General features: G+C 43.3%; 1 protein-coding gene across 1 annotated transcript in view; it reads left to right on the top strand.

Moving 5' to 3' along the window:
- Positions 1–386: 386 nt before the first annotated feature.
- Positions 387–14,671, top strand: part of LOC106560968 (A disintegrin and metalloproteinase with thrombospondin motifs 20) — a 133,892-nt gene continuing 119,607 nt past the window's right edge. Inside the window, exons 1-3 of the mRNA XM_014124457.2 lie at positions 387–801; positions 1,059–1,423; positions 9,081–9,252. Coding sequence (XP_013979932.1) covers positions 711–801; positions 1,059–1,423; positions 9,081–9,252 — 628 coding nt within the window. The 5' untranslated portion in view covers positions 387–710. The remainder of the gene's footprint in view (positions 802–1,058; positions 1,424–9,080; positions 9,253–14,671) is intronic.

The following is a 14,671-nucleotide window of genomic DNA, read 5'->3' on the forward strand; positions in this document are numbered from 1 at the left end:
TATAGGGTAAATCCTTATTTAGATGTTATTATTGCTCCTGATCCATGGGTTTAATGAGGAAACGTTATTCATTCTGCTAACTTTTATGTGGGCTATAATAATTAATACCCATAGGACAATAATGAGTATACTTTTCGATCAAATTCTGCAAACAAGGTGTGCAGTGGGCTCTGTAATAGCCCAGCAAAACATTTGGTAACACTTTACTTATACTGTTTAAGTAAACGCCTGCAGGTATAATGCTTTATAACTTGTTGATGGAGACAGTTTTCTTTTACAGTTCTTCACACAGAGTACAGACGGCCCCAATTGTGTGTTGGTCGAGGCGCACTCACCATTGGCTCTCCGGCCTAGGGGCGTTCCTTGTGTTCCTGTGTTGGCGAGCGCTTATGGTGCAAGGAGTGTTCTATGGATGGCTAAGGAAAAGCTTAGTTGGCACTGATCCCTCCTTTCCATATAGACGTAGCTTACATTAGACAGCAAATAGTCTGTTATGCATCGTAAATAGTGCGTGTTTACAGAGCATAGTGGATGCATGTTTAGCCATGCGATGAGGCCAGTGCACTTTGCAAGACTTGTGCTGCAGAGAGCCTCCGCAGATCCCACGACCTGTTGCTGACAAGCTGGGAGAAGGAGAGGTGAGAGCCGCTTGAGAAGGGTAGCCTACTGCCTTGGAGACGAGAGCCGGTGGTTTCTTCACCCGGGAAATCATGCAGTTTGCAATCTGGCTGGTTGGACTAATGTGTCATCTGTCAGCACTTGTCCGGAACTCCTTGGAATACCGATTGCATCCGAAACAAGGTAGGCTACTTATCTCGTTGATTTATGGATGGTAGGATCCATCCGGATAAAATGCGAAGTCTGAAAGTATATGTTTAAACAGTTTAGTAGCCTAATGGCGCTGAAGAAAGATGCCAGTAGAGTACATTGTAGGCTAAGTGATACAAAATAGTTGCATGTCAAAAACTGTTACATTGACGCATCTCTATTGGCTACATATTTTACCGTTATAATCTCTCTGAATGTATCTCACTAATGCACGTTTCCTTGCATTTCAGAAAGTTTCATCAAACAGTTGTCATCCTATGAAATTATCACCCCGCTGCGGATAAATGATTTCGGAGAATCATTCACCCACAAGTTTCACTACAAAAGGAAACGGAGAAGTGTTAATTCTGATTATTCGAATGGTTTAAGTGCTCACTACAGAATTGAGGCATTCGGACAACGCTTTCATCTCAATCTAACCGCCGACTCCGGTTTTATTGCCCCCACGTACACTGTGACACACTTGGGAGCGGAACACAGCAACGGAACGGAGTCCCGACAACAAGAAGACAGCGATATACGGCACTGCTTTTTCCGCGGACACGTCAACGCCAAGATTGAATCCACTGCAGTCTTCAGTCTGTGCACAGGTCTTGTGAGTATGACTTTTCCCCTCTAAACTTGAATACTTTTAATAGACTCTGCTGAGTCTCCCTGGTTATTCCCATTTCAACGGATTCCATGGATATCCCCCATAACTCACAGCACTAGTAAAGCAACACATATCACTGCCGTATCACTGCACCTGACCAGTGTATGTGACAATGAAACATATATTCGTTTTGTGCTTGAAGTGCATATATGTAACATGAGCATGTGTGTCTTGACGTGTCATTGACCACTGTGTGAACAGGGACAGGGGCAGGGCAGCATCCCACCTCTTGCCTGTTCAGCATTAATACCACTGAGGTGATGTTGCTATTACACAATTCACATCATGTCCTCTGCTGATATAATCCCAAAGTGGGTATCTATGAAGTCATGTTTTTTTTTTTTTTGATTATGAAAGTCCTTTGGCACACATTTTGTTGATTTTTATTGTGCCAATTATGAAATGACACATAGCCTAGGCCTTTTGGAATATATGAATCAACTTTTAAGAATCCTGGTGTTTTCTATAATGACGAGGTGTATTATGTCATCAGGGATATTTAGCCTACCCACTATACTCTCTGTCATTCTGGCCACTTTTATTGTGTATCTGTCTTACACATGGACTTATATCTCATGGGGCTGTAATGGAGTTATTGGATGTTAATTGGCTTTAAACCAAGTTTCAGTTGGGTGAGAGAATATCAGATAGTGTTGAAGGGATGACTTCATGGGTCAGATAAGGTTACTGGCACAGGGGCAGGGTTTGACCTCAGTCGCCATAGTCTGATTCAGTGGGAACTGAACGTCTGCCTAGCTGGCCACAGAAAGTGGCAGAGGGCCATAGCCTTGGAGTCTCCCGCAGCATATGTCACTGCAGCCCTATCCGTGACGTCACACTTATTTTAGATATGCACAGTTTGCATGACTCTGGCCTGGGGTGACTGGCACTGGCCACGTATAAGATGTACTGCATGGCTGTATAACTAGCACACCCTTCTCTTACCTCGTTATCTATGTACTTTAATATTAAGCGGATGACTTCAGTTATACCGTACATACAGTACCTAATCTACTGGTAAAAGAAGAAATAGGATATCATACTACAAGCTTTGATTGTCATTCTTTCCAACTTGATGTCACTTCAACCTTTTTTCCCAAACATTGATATATGACTTCAAGCTCCTTTCCAAACATGTTTGCTTCCACTCAGTGTGTTAGTACCCTCTGTGATGTTATCATCAGTCATTGAGAGAGACAGGACAATAGCATCAGTACACCCATGGCTCTAAGCTATTGGGTCATAAATGTGTTGGCTTAGTCTCTGAGCGCTGAGGCTGCTGGGGCTTCGTCGGATGAGCACATGTTGGTGTGATGAGGGCTTTAAGGGATGATTAAGCCTCTAAAACAAAGGGGTCATTTTGAGACGGGGAAGTTTCTCTTGCCTCTGGTGCCCAAAGGCTTCCCTCCAGGGGGCTAAGGGCCTTGTGTCTTTTCAAAGTGTGCTGTGACTTGTGGGGGAACAGGAGAAAGTGGCTGGCCTGTGGATAACTACTAATGAAGGTGCTGAGAGGAATCTAGAGTATGACTCACACCGTGGGAAATGTGTGTCCTCCTAGGGTTTCTCTGTTTAAAGGAACATAACGGGGGTACGTTCAGAATACCCCCAATGTATCCCATTCAGTATGTCCCTTTCTCTATTTCTACTGTCAGCTGCCATGTGATAGATGTCTACACTCAAAATAATTGCTGGTTAAAAACAACCGTTGGGTTATTTTCACCTAGCCAGTTGGGTCACAAACAACCAATTGTTTTCTTTAAGTTGGGTTGTTGATGCTGGGTTATTGAGCTATGATCCGCCGGGTCAGAGCAGAAAATGGTAGGCGTGGCTTAGTAGGAGCGTGGCTTCAGACATTTATTTTTGGCCACCTGTAAGAGTAAATGTCATTCCGGGTTAATCTGTTCTGTTGTATTGTCAATACATGTTAAGGTTGAACACTGACACGTTAGTAGCTTTAATTAGGCTTACACAAGAGTAAGAGTACCTTAAAGGAAAATTTTACCCCAAAACAATCTTATGGTATTTGTTTCATTAGTCCATTGTTGACATGGGATAGTTTCCACTTTGGAATAATATTGAAATACAAATGTTATTCATTTTATATAAAAATACAGAATGTGTGAAAAGATTGAAGGAAAATTGACATTTGCAGTGTACAAACTTAACATGATGAACATGAATTACATTTACTCTCTTGGGTGGCCAAAAATAACTAGCTGAAAGCCACAGCCCCAATAGGCCACCCCTTTGGATTACGCAAACATGGGTTAATTTAACCATCAGTTGGGTTTTTATTCACTTTCATGTTTGGTTGACCCAGCAGATGGGTCTTTTTGAATGCAATCCATAGGTTATTGTCAGGAGGTATGGCTTTCAGATACAGTTGAAGTCGGAAGTTTACATACACCTTAGCCAACTACATTTTAACTCAGTTTTTCACAATTCCTGACATTTAATCCTAGTAAAAACTCCCTTTCTTAGGATCACCACTTTATTTTAAGAATGTGAAATGTCAGAATAATAGTAGAGAGGATGATTTAATTCAGCTTTTATGTCTTTCATCACATTCCAAGTGGGTCAGAAGTTTACATACACTCAATTAGTATTTGGTAGCATTGCCTTCAAATTGTTTAACTTGGGTCAAACGTTTCAGGTAGCCTTCCACAAGCTTCCCACAATAAGCTGGGTGAATTTTGGCCCATTCCTCCTGACAGAGCTGGTGTAACTGAGTCAGGTTTGTAGGCTTCCTTGCTCGCACACGCTTTATCAGTTCTGCCAACAAATTTTCTATAGGATTGAGGTCAGGGCTTTGTGATGGCCTCTCCAATACCTTGACTTTGTTGTCCTTAAGCCATTTTGCCACAACTTTGGAAGTATGCTTGGGGTTCAAGTATGCTTGGGGTTCAAATTGGAAGACCCATTTGCGACCAAGCTTTAACTTCCTGACTGATGTCTTGAGATGTTGCTTCAATATATCCACATCATTTTCCTACCTCATGATGCCATCTATTTTGTGAAGTGCACCAGTCCCTCCTGCAGCAAAGCACCCCCACAACATGATGCTGCCACCCCCGTGCTTCACGGTTGGGATGGTCTTCTTTGGCTTGCAAGCCTCCCCCTTTTTTCTCCAAACATAACGATGGTCATTATGGCCAAATAGTTCTATTTTTGTTTCATCAGACCAGAGGACATTTCTCCAAAAAGTACGATCTTTGTCCCCATGTGCAGTTGCAAAATGTAGTCGGGCTTTTTTTATGGCAGTTTTGGAGCAGTGGCTTCTTCCTTGCTGAGCGGCCGTTCAGGTTATGTCATTATAGGTGTCACAATCTTCGTCGTCTGAGGAGGAACAATCATCGGACCAAAATGCAGCGGATAAAGTGCTCATCTTCGTATTTATTAAAGAACCACACTTAAACACAAAAAACAACGACGAAAAACAGTCCCGTAAGGTGCACTGACTATACAAGGAAACAACTACCCACAAAACCCATGAAGAAAAACCCCTACTTAAATATGATCTCTAATCAGAGGCAACGAGGATCAGCTGCCTCCAATTAGAGATCAACCCAAACATACACAACATAGAAATAGAAGAACTAGAAAGGAAAACATAGAAATAGATAACATAGATCAATCCCAAAACACACAAAACAAACACCCCCCTGCCACGCCCTGACCATACTATAATAACAAAATAACCTCTTTACTGGTCAGGAAGTGACAATAGGACTCGTTTTACTGTGGATATAGATACTTTTGTACCTGTTTCCTCCAGCATCTTCACAAGGTCCTTTGCTGATGTTCTGGGATTGATTTGTACTTTTCACACCAAAGTACGTTCATCTCTAGGAGACAGAACGCGTTTCCTTCCTGAGCGGTATGACGGCTGCGTGGTCCCATGGTGTTTATACTTGCGTACTATTGTTTGTACAGATGAACATGATACCTTCAGGCGTTTGGAAATTGCTCCCAAGGATGAATCAGATTTTTTTCTGAGGTCTACAATTTTTTTCTGAGGTCTTGGCTGATTTCTTTTGATCTTCCCATGATGTCAAGTAAAGAGGCACTGAGTTTGAAGGTAAGCCTTGAAATACATCCACAGGTACACCTCCAATTGACTTGAATAATGTAATTTAGCATATCAGACGCTTCTAAAGGCATGACATCATTTTCTGGAATTTGCCAAGCTGCACAGTCAACTTAGTGTATGTAAACTTTTGACCCACTGGAAATGTGACAGTGAATTATAAGTGAAATAATCTGTCTGTAAACAATTGTTGGAAAAATTACTTGTGTCCTGCACAAAGTAGATGTCCTAACCCGATTTGCCAAAACTATAGTTTGTTAACAAGACATTTGTGGAGTGGTTGAAAAATGAGTTTTAATGACACCAACCTAAGTGTATGTAAACTTCTGACTTCAACTCTAGGTATTTTTGGCCACCTGTGAGAGTAAATGTCATTCCTGTTCATCATTTTATGTTTGTAAACTGCAAATAAAAATGTCCCTTCAATATTTTTGCACATAACATATTTTAATATACAATGAATATAATTATTATTTAAATAACATAAAGTGGAACTATCCCAACATTGGTACACACATAGACACTTGAGGAACTTGTGTAAGCCTAATTAAGCTACAAAAGTATCAGTGCTCAACTTTAACATGAGTTGACAATACAACAGACCAGATGAACCGGAATGATATTGGATCTCACAAGTGGCCAAAAATAACAATAAAAAAGCGACGCCCCTACTAAGCCACGCCTCCAGTCTTCTGATCTGACCCGGTGGATCATACATGTAGCTCAAAAACCCAACTAAGTGACCCAACAGGCTGGGTCAAAAATAACCCAATATGTGTTCTGCTTACTGCACTTTTAGAAAAAAAGGTGCTGTCTAGAACCTGTCCACATAGGATAACCATTTGAAGAACCCTTTTTGGTTCCAGGTAGAAACCTTTTGAATCCAGGTAGAACCATTTTGGGTACCATGTAGAACCCTTTCCACAGAGTATTCTACATGGAACCAAAAAGGGGGTTTACCTGGAACCAAAAAGGGTTCTTCAAAGGGTTCTCCTATGGGGACAGCCGAAGAACCTTTTGAAGGTTCTAGATAGCCGAAGAACCCTTTTGGAACCCTTTTTTCTAAGCGTGTATTTACCCAGCGCTGGGTTGTAAAGTGTATGTAAAGCTCAGATGCTAGACACTTTAACGGTCTGTTTAACTTAAGAGATGGGCTGTCTTTACTGTATGTCACATTAGATGACTCAGTCATAGTGGTCTTTGCTAACTGTGTGTCAACAGACAGAGATTCCTCACCATGGCCTTGGCCTGTAGCTCTCTGTGGAGCCCCCTCCACCAAAGGCCCGTTACAGCACCCGTTCCTGAACAGCAACATTATTGTGTTCGTCCAAACTAGGTTGTCAGATTTCCAAGTGGATAGAAACTATTACTAAATCCCTGACACCATGCTTCCTAGTTTGTGCAAACAAAGACTTGACACTTGGTGTGTATTTAGCTGTGCGGGAATGCTTGGTGGGATTATGGGAAGAAGTCCATTCCTCACACCAACGATGTACTACTACTACAGCATTTTCATATTTGTTCTTATAGAACTTGATAGATGTCATACAATGTACAATGTTAGGTAGGTCGTAGTCAGTCTGTGCATCACCACAGTCTTGGTCCCAGGCTCTTTTGTGCAAAGCGCATACAGGAAGTGCCCGGTGCCCAGTCTACAGTTCATCAACTCAGTAGTCACTCAGTCATTGACATTACTGCACAGTACCTGTGTGAGTGCCTTAGGCTGACAATATCGGCGTGCACCTTGACATAACGCTGCATGGTACATGCAGTAGACTGTATGTAGACTGCTACAAGATGTTTGCTGATGGCCTTGTATACAAACGCTCCCACCCGACACATGCTGCCAGTACCATGCCTTGTAATGAGACAGTGTAACTGGACTCTGTTAATACTCTGCTCTATTCACGTTCACATTCGCATTCCTTCATCCTCACTATATTGACAGGTCGTCAGAGGAGCAGAGTGGGGGGCGATCGAGGTGGTTTTCACACTGTGTTACGAGACTTAGAGAGAGCTTCTAACTACTATAGCCATAGTTTGCTTCCTCTGCTTTGGGTCCTGTTATTACAAGTACAACCCAGTCATTATGTTGTCCTTGGGCTCAGGCTGAGCTCTCATCCTATAGGTACTGTAGGTCTGCAGCACTCAGGCTTTCCAAGATACAAGGGTATGTGTGTTCAAGTGTTTATCCCATCTACCGTGAACGGAAAAGAGGAAATGTACACATGGTATGTCCTTTATTTTCCATGTCCCTTCTGGATATTTTCCGTTTTCAAACACCAATCACTTGTGGGGATGCTCATGGAAATTACCCCCAAAAAGATAACATTCCACCACACAATATCCTGTTAAAGTGTGCGTGTGAAATGACCACACAAACACCTTTGTCTTCGCGGCTGAGTGAGCCAGCGAGCGACTGGCTGTTGAACTCAGCAGCTTTGTGAGGGCCTCATCCTCCGCATCAATATTTGCTTTGCCAAATCCTGTCCTAATGATATCACTCCTCCCATTGGTTGTCATTCGTTCAAGACAGGATTTCAGTAGTGCACTCTCAAATACCATCAAAATTACATCTTTAAAGACACGGGTTGTAAGATTTAGGTGGGATGCTAATATTGTGTAAATGTGTAAATGCTATGATATATGATGGATATACTGTATGTGTCAATCAAGCCCATCTTTTATCATCTAATTGCCTGAGGGTGATGCTGTCATCTCACCCATTATTACGCAATGTCCTCAACTCAAAGTACTCAATATTTCTTCAGGCATTCCAGAATGCAAATGATGGAATTTGCATTCAAATGGAGGGCTTGATGGCCCATCCATATACCGGGGCACCACGAAGGCCCGTTCAAATACTGCCGCGGCAAGATCGTGTTACTGCCACGACAAGTGTGGACACCTGTACTAAGACGGATTGCTAGTGTGATTATTATATCAATGGTGGTTGACAGAGAGCTTTCTAAGTCGTTTTTTTTCTCTCCATGTTATCCTATTTTCCATGTTGTTTCCATTTCCACCGGCTAAAAATGAGATATTTTCGGGAAAACAGTGTACTATTGGAAGATATTCATTTTGCGTTATTCTTGTGTTGTTCGGACTAGTCACGGAACTAATGATGCATAGCACACTGTGTACTGTACTGGTACTGAACATTAACTCAGGTAACAGCACACATGCTGTAACAGCTACATCACTCTAAAATCTGAATGAACAAACGTTTTAATTACCACGAAGTTCAGCTGTTACTTCGATTTCAGTTATTATAATGTCTCTTGGTTTAGGACAAGACATGCACTTGCAGGTAGAGATCACTTAAAGTATATGGACACCCAACCATCATATTATAGCTGTCATATAGACTGACCCTGTCACTCATACGACCAACACGGTACAGACCTCTAACCAGCTCTTCTCTCTCTCTCTCTCTCTCTCTCTCTCTCTCTCTCTCTCTCTCTCTCTCTCTCTCTCTCTCTCTCTCTCTCTCTCTCTCTCTCTCCCCTCCAGATCGGGACATTTACCACCCAGCATGGTGAATACTTCTTAGAGCCCCTGATGAAGGCGGAGGAGGGGGAGGAGTACGACGAGGAGCACAACAAACCTCACCTCGTCTACAGACAGGACAGGAAGAGGAGAGAGGGCCCTGCCAGTGAACCCACACAACCCTGTTCAGCCTCTGGTAACAGACCTACCACAGTCTGGTTCTGCTCCTATATTATACTATATAACCACAGTCTGATTGTTACCGTGATTGTTACTGGGGTTCCCCTCACTCTTAGCCCCAGTATGACCTGTTCTGATCTTCAACTCTGTGCCACAGCCGTAATAACTGTCCTAAATGCAAATTCTACCCAGTCACGATCCTTGGCTGCTGGCTTACCAAGAAGATTTGAGCCTTGATTAAGCGGGTTATTGAAATCCTTTATTTAATAAACCTAAAATGCGTTCCAGCCCAGCCAGCCATCCCCTGTCGGTGTTCACACCCAAGACCGCGGAGGAACAGAGGAAGAAATGACAGCTTTTTACTTTGTAGCACTGGCGAAGACAAATATAGAAACTGGAGAGCACTGCACTTGTAGGTTGCTATTTGAATGCTCTCCATTTAATTAGAATTTTTATAGCTACAGCCTTTAGGTGGTGGAGAGGCCCACAAAAAGCTAAGTGACCCAGCAGAGTTCACCCTGACGCAGGCCCTTAAAGGAGAGCTCGCGGGGAGCTTTGTGACAGCCTTTGTTGGCTGATGCAATAAATCTTTTATATGCTGGACACTTGATTTGCTTGTTGTCTGAACCCGGCTATTGTCCGCTGGTTGTGGCCATTGTCTGTGAAGTAGTTGGAGTGACCTGAGGGGCCAGGCCAATACCTCCTTAATATGCTTGCCTTTCACTCCATCAGTCTGTGTGTGGCAAACACAGAGGGACAACAATCTGGAGGGTATCAGCCAGGCACTGGAGACCTTTGAAAAATGCTCTCTCTCTCTGTAGGCACTGTCAGATAGTGGGTGGGAGGCGGAAGACTCTTGGTAGGCCATTGTTTAACAGAAAGGAGGTGTAGCAGCTATCTGGCTCACACAAGTTGTGGTTCTGTCAATATCAATATCCACCAACCACCCAGTCTCCCTTTAATATATTCCTAACCTCACAGATTAGATACAACATCAGCAGGTTTTCCTATTCAAAGAGCCCAAGCAAACACAAGCTTCCGCCTCACCTTTTAACAAGTCAACGGGGTCTTGTTATAACATAGATAGATAGCAGGAGAAAGAGAAGACACCTGCAGAAGGCCTCATCAAAGGGCAGTAGAGCAGACACACAATGAGGCAGGATTAAAGGAGAGAGACGACACAGGGCCGGGTTAGGACAGGAGGACTGTGAGGTGTCCCGGGCTGTGGTTCCACGCCTTTGCCTGATAGGCTCCACTCCAGATGCACTGATAAATGCCTCTCTTTGAAGGCCACAGTAGGCCTGCCTGCCTGGCTGACTGGCTGCTAGTAGGCCTCATTTTTTTTATGGGAATGTGTGCAGTGCACACACTGCCTGCTACTATCAGGTCAGGAGTAAACACTGTGTTGGTTGGCTGCTCTCGAAGCACAACAAATGCATCATTGGTTTTGATGGTGTGGAAGAGCAATCTATTCGCTGCCTGTAAATTAGGGCTGACATTCTTATATAGTTAATGGTCAACTGGTCAGATCGATTAGGGGCACTGTCTCCCCCCCTCTTTATTGGCATTGGAAACATGTGTTTACATTGCCAAAGCAACTGGAATAAACAATAAGCAAAAGTAAGATGACACAAAACAACATCAACAAACTATTAGAATTAAAAGTAAACATTTCACTCAAAAATGTTTCAAAAAGATAAAGACATTTCAAGCACATCTATGTGCAGTGTTTTAGCAATGTACAAATAGTTGGAGTACAAATAGTAGGGGAAGATAAAACAGATAAATATTGGTGGGCTCAGCGGCCCTTTTGTCTCTCTCTCTCTCTCTCTCTCGCTCTCTGTCTCTCTGTCTGTCTCTCTCTCTCTCTCTTTCTCTCTCTCTCTCTCTCTCTCTCTCTCTCTGGCTCTCTCCTCACTAATTTTCTCTCTCTTTCTCCCACGCTCCTCCTCCATCCCACCACAGACTGCCTAAACATGCAGTTCTTTACTGCAGCCTAATTGCTGAGAGCAAATTGCATTGAGCAACACTGTCAGGACCACCAGGCAGAGTGCAGTTGTAGGTGGGAAACTCTCTGTCTATACAATAGGAAGTAGGTATAGCTCCTCTTGAATGCACAAGCAGCTAGATGTAATTAAGATATTGTGCTCCAAAAGCAAGAGAAAAGCTGCATTGCTGTGCAAGCCACCTAAAATAACCAGTTACTCTCTAAATGTCAGTTAGTATTCTGTACAGTAGCAGGGGCGGACTGGCCATCTGGCATTTCGGGCAAATGCCAGATGGTTGGGCCTGTGTAGCTAGTTTTTTTTTGTTGCACAAAATTAGCATTCAGCTAATAATGGGGGCCTCGAGAAACAAATTGGGCAGACGTGTTAGAAATTCCAGGGCCGATTTCTGGTCCCAGTCCGGCCCCTGTACAGTAGTGACAGAAAAGATAACCTGTTGTTGGCAGAGGTCAGATTCCTCTCATCCAATCCCTCTATCCCTCTATTCCTCTTCCTGATGAGGAATAAAAGCACTCTTTGTGAGGGTCAATGATCTCATGGTCCTCTCTCTCCACTCTTTATGTCCCTGTGAAAGGAGAGTCTTTTCTTAAATCAAAGTCGCTAGCCGGAGTTTCAATGCTGAGGGGGCTGAAGGGTTTTGGGGCTTTGGGGGGTTGGAGGGTTGGAAGGAGGCTCAAAACCTGCCAACTATCTCGGTTGGTCAGAACAGAACACACATAGAAATGCCAGACGTTTTACACTGAACCATCCTGCCAGCCTTTCTTCCCTCTGTACATTTAAAAATATATTTGTATATATTTTTGAAAAAGACAAAGATGAAACGTTTTGTCTGTTTTGTCAGGTTGACTTCCAGGACACAAACAAAATATGTATCAGAGAACAGATAAGGTTTACATTCAGATAGGCCTATGTCGGCTCTTGTTGCTGCATTTGAGCATGCATGCTAGTTCAGGAATGTTATAGAAGAAGACAATAGGCTTATGGTGGTATACTGTGTCATTACTCTTAGTTGTATACGACTTTCCATAGTTGGTGTAGTTCTGTTGGTTTCCATAGTTGGTGTAGTCCTGTTGGTTTCCATAGTTGGTGTAGTCCTGTTGGTTTCCATAGTTGGCGTAGTCCTGTTGGTTTCCATAGTTGGTGTAGTTCTGTTGGTTTCCATAGTTGGTGTAGTCCTGTTGGTTTCCATAGTTGGTGTAGTTCTGTTGGTTTCCATAGTTGGTGTAGTCCTGTTGGTTTCCATAGTTGGTGTAGTTCTGTTGGTTTCCATAGTTGGTGTAGTCCTGTTGGTTTCCATAGTTGGTGTAGTTCTGTTGGTTTCCATAGTTGGTTTCCATAGTTGGTGTAGTTCTGTTGGTTTCCATAGTTGGTGTAGTCCTGTTGGTTTCCATAGTTGGTGTAGTTCTGTTGGTTTCCATAGTTGGCGTAGTCCTGTTGGTTTCCATAGTTGGTGTAGTTCTGTTGGTTTCCATAGTTGGTGTAGTCCTGTTGGTTTCCATAGTTGGTGTAGTTCTGTTGGTTTCCATAGTTGGCGTAGTCCTGTTGGTTTCCATAGTTGGCGTAGTCCTGTTGGTTTCCATAGTTGGCGTAGTCCTGTTGGTTTCCATAGTTGGCGTAGTTCTGTTGGTTTCCATAGTTGGTGTAGTCCTGTTGGTTTCCATAGTTGGTGTAGTCCTGTTGGTTTCCATAGTTGGCGTAGTCCGTTGGTTTCCATAGTTGGTGTAGTCCTGTTGGTTTCCATAGTTGGCGTAGTCCTGTTGGTTTCCATAGTTGGCGTAGTCCTGTTGGTTTCCATAGTTGGTGTAGTCCTGTTGGTTTCCATAGTTGGTGTAGTCCTGTTGGTTTCCATAGTTGGTGTAGTCCTGTTGGTTTCCATAGTTGGTGTAGTCCTGTTGGTTTCCATAGTTGGTGTAGTCCTGTTGGTTTCCATAGTTGCCATAGTCCTGTTGGTTTCCATAGTTGGCGTAGTCCTGTTGGTTTCCATAGTTGGCGTAGTTCTGTTGGTTTCCATAGTTGGTGTAGTCCTGTTGGTTTCCATAGTTGGTGTAGTCCTGTTGGTTTCCATAGTTGGTGTAGTTCTGTTGGTTTCCATAGTTGGCGTAGTCCTGTTGGTTTCCATAGTTGGCGTAGTTCCGTTGGTTTCCATAGTTGGTGTAGTCCTGTTGGTTTCCATAGTTGGTGTAGTTCTGTTGGTTTCCATAGTTGGTGTAGTTCTGTTGGTTTCCATAGTTGGTGTAGTCCTGTTGGTTTCCATAGTTGGTGTAGTCCTGTTGGTTTCCATAGTTGGTGTAGTCCTGTTGGTTTCCATAGTTGGCGTAGTTCTGTTGGTTTCCATAGTTGGCGTAGTCCTGTTGGTTTCCATAGTTGGTGTAGTTCTGTTGGTTTCCATAGTTGGTGTAGTTCTGTTGGTTTCCATAGTTGGTGTAGTTCTGTTGGTTTCCATAGTTGGTGTAGTCCTGTTGGTTTCCATAGTTGGTGTAGTTCTGTTGGTTTCCATAGTTGGTGTAGTCCTGTTGGTTTCCATAGTTGGTGTAGTTCTGTTGGTTTCCATAGTTGGTGTAGTCCTGTTGGTTTCCATAGTTGGTGTAGTTCTGTTGGTTTCCATAGTTGGTGTAGTCCTGTTGGTTTCCATAGTTGGTGTAGTCCTGTTGGTTTCCATAGTTGGTGTAGTTCTGTTGGTTTCCATAGTTGGCGTAGTCCTGTTGGTTTCCATAGTTGGTGTAGTTCTGTTGGTTTCCATAGTTGGTGTAGTCCTGTTGGTTTCCATAGTTGGTGTAGTCCTGTTGGTTTCCATAGTTGGTGTAGTCCTGTTGGTTTCCATAGTTGGCGTAGTCCTGTTGGTTTCCATAGTTGGCGTAGTCCTGTTGGTTTCCATAGTTGGCGTAGTTCTGTTGGTTTCCATAGTTGGTGTAGTCCTGTTGGTTTCCATAGTTGGTGTAGTCCTGTTGGTTTCCATAGTTGGTGTAGTCCTGTTGGTTTCCATAGTTGGTGTAGTCCTGTTGGTTTCCATAGTTGGTGTAGTCCTGTTGGTTTCCATAGTTGGTGTAGTCCTGTTGGTTTCCATAGTTGGTGTAGTCCTGTTGGTTTCCATAGTTGGCGTAGTCCTGTTGGTTTCCATAGTTGGCGTAGTTCTGTTGGTTTCCATAGTTGGCGTAGTCCTGTTGGTTTCCATAGTTGGTGTAGTCCTGTTGGTTTCCATAGTTGGTGTAGTCCTGTTGGTTTCCATAGTTGGCGTAGTCCTGTTGGTTTCCATAGTTGGCGTAGTTCTGTTGGTTTCCATAGTTGGCGTAGTCCTGTTGGTTTCCATAGTTGGTGTAGTCCTGTTGGTTTCCATAGTTGGCGTAGTCCTGTTGGTTTCCATAGTTGGCGTAGTCCTGTTGGTTTCCATAGTTGGTGTAGTCCTGTTGGTTTCCATAGTTGGTGTAGTCC

The sequence above is a fragment of the Salmo salar genome, chromosome ssa10 (assembly GCF_905237065.1).
Source record: "Salmo salar chromosome ssa10, Ssal_v3.1, whole genome shotgun sequence".
Taxonomy (NCBI): Eukaryota; Metazoa; Chordata; class Actinopteri; order Salmoniformes; family Salmonidae; genus Salmo; species Salmo salar.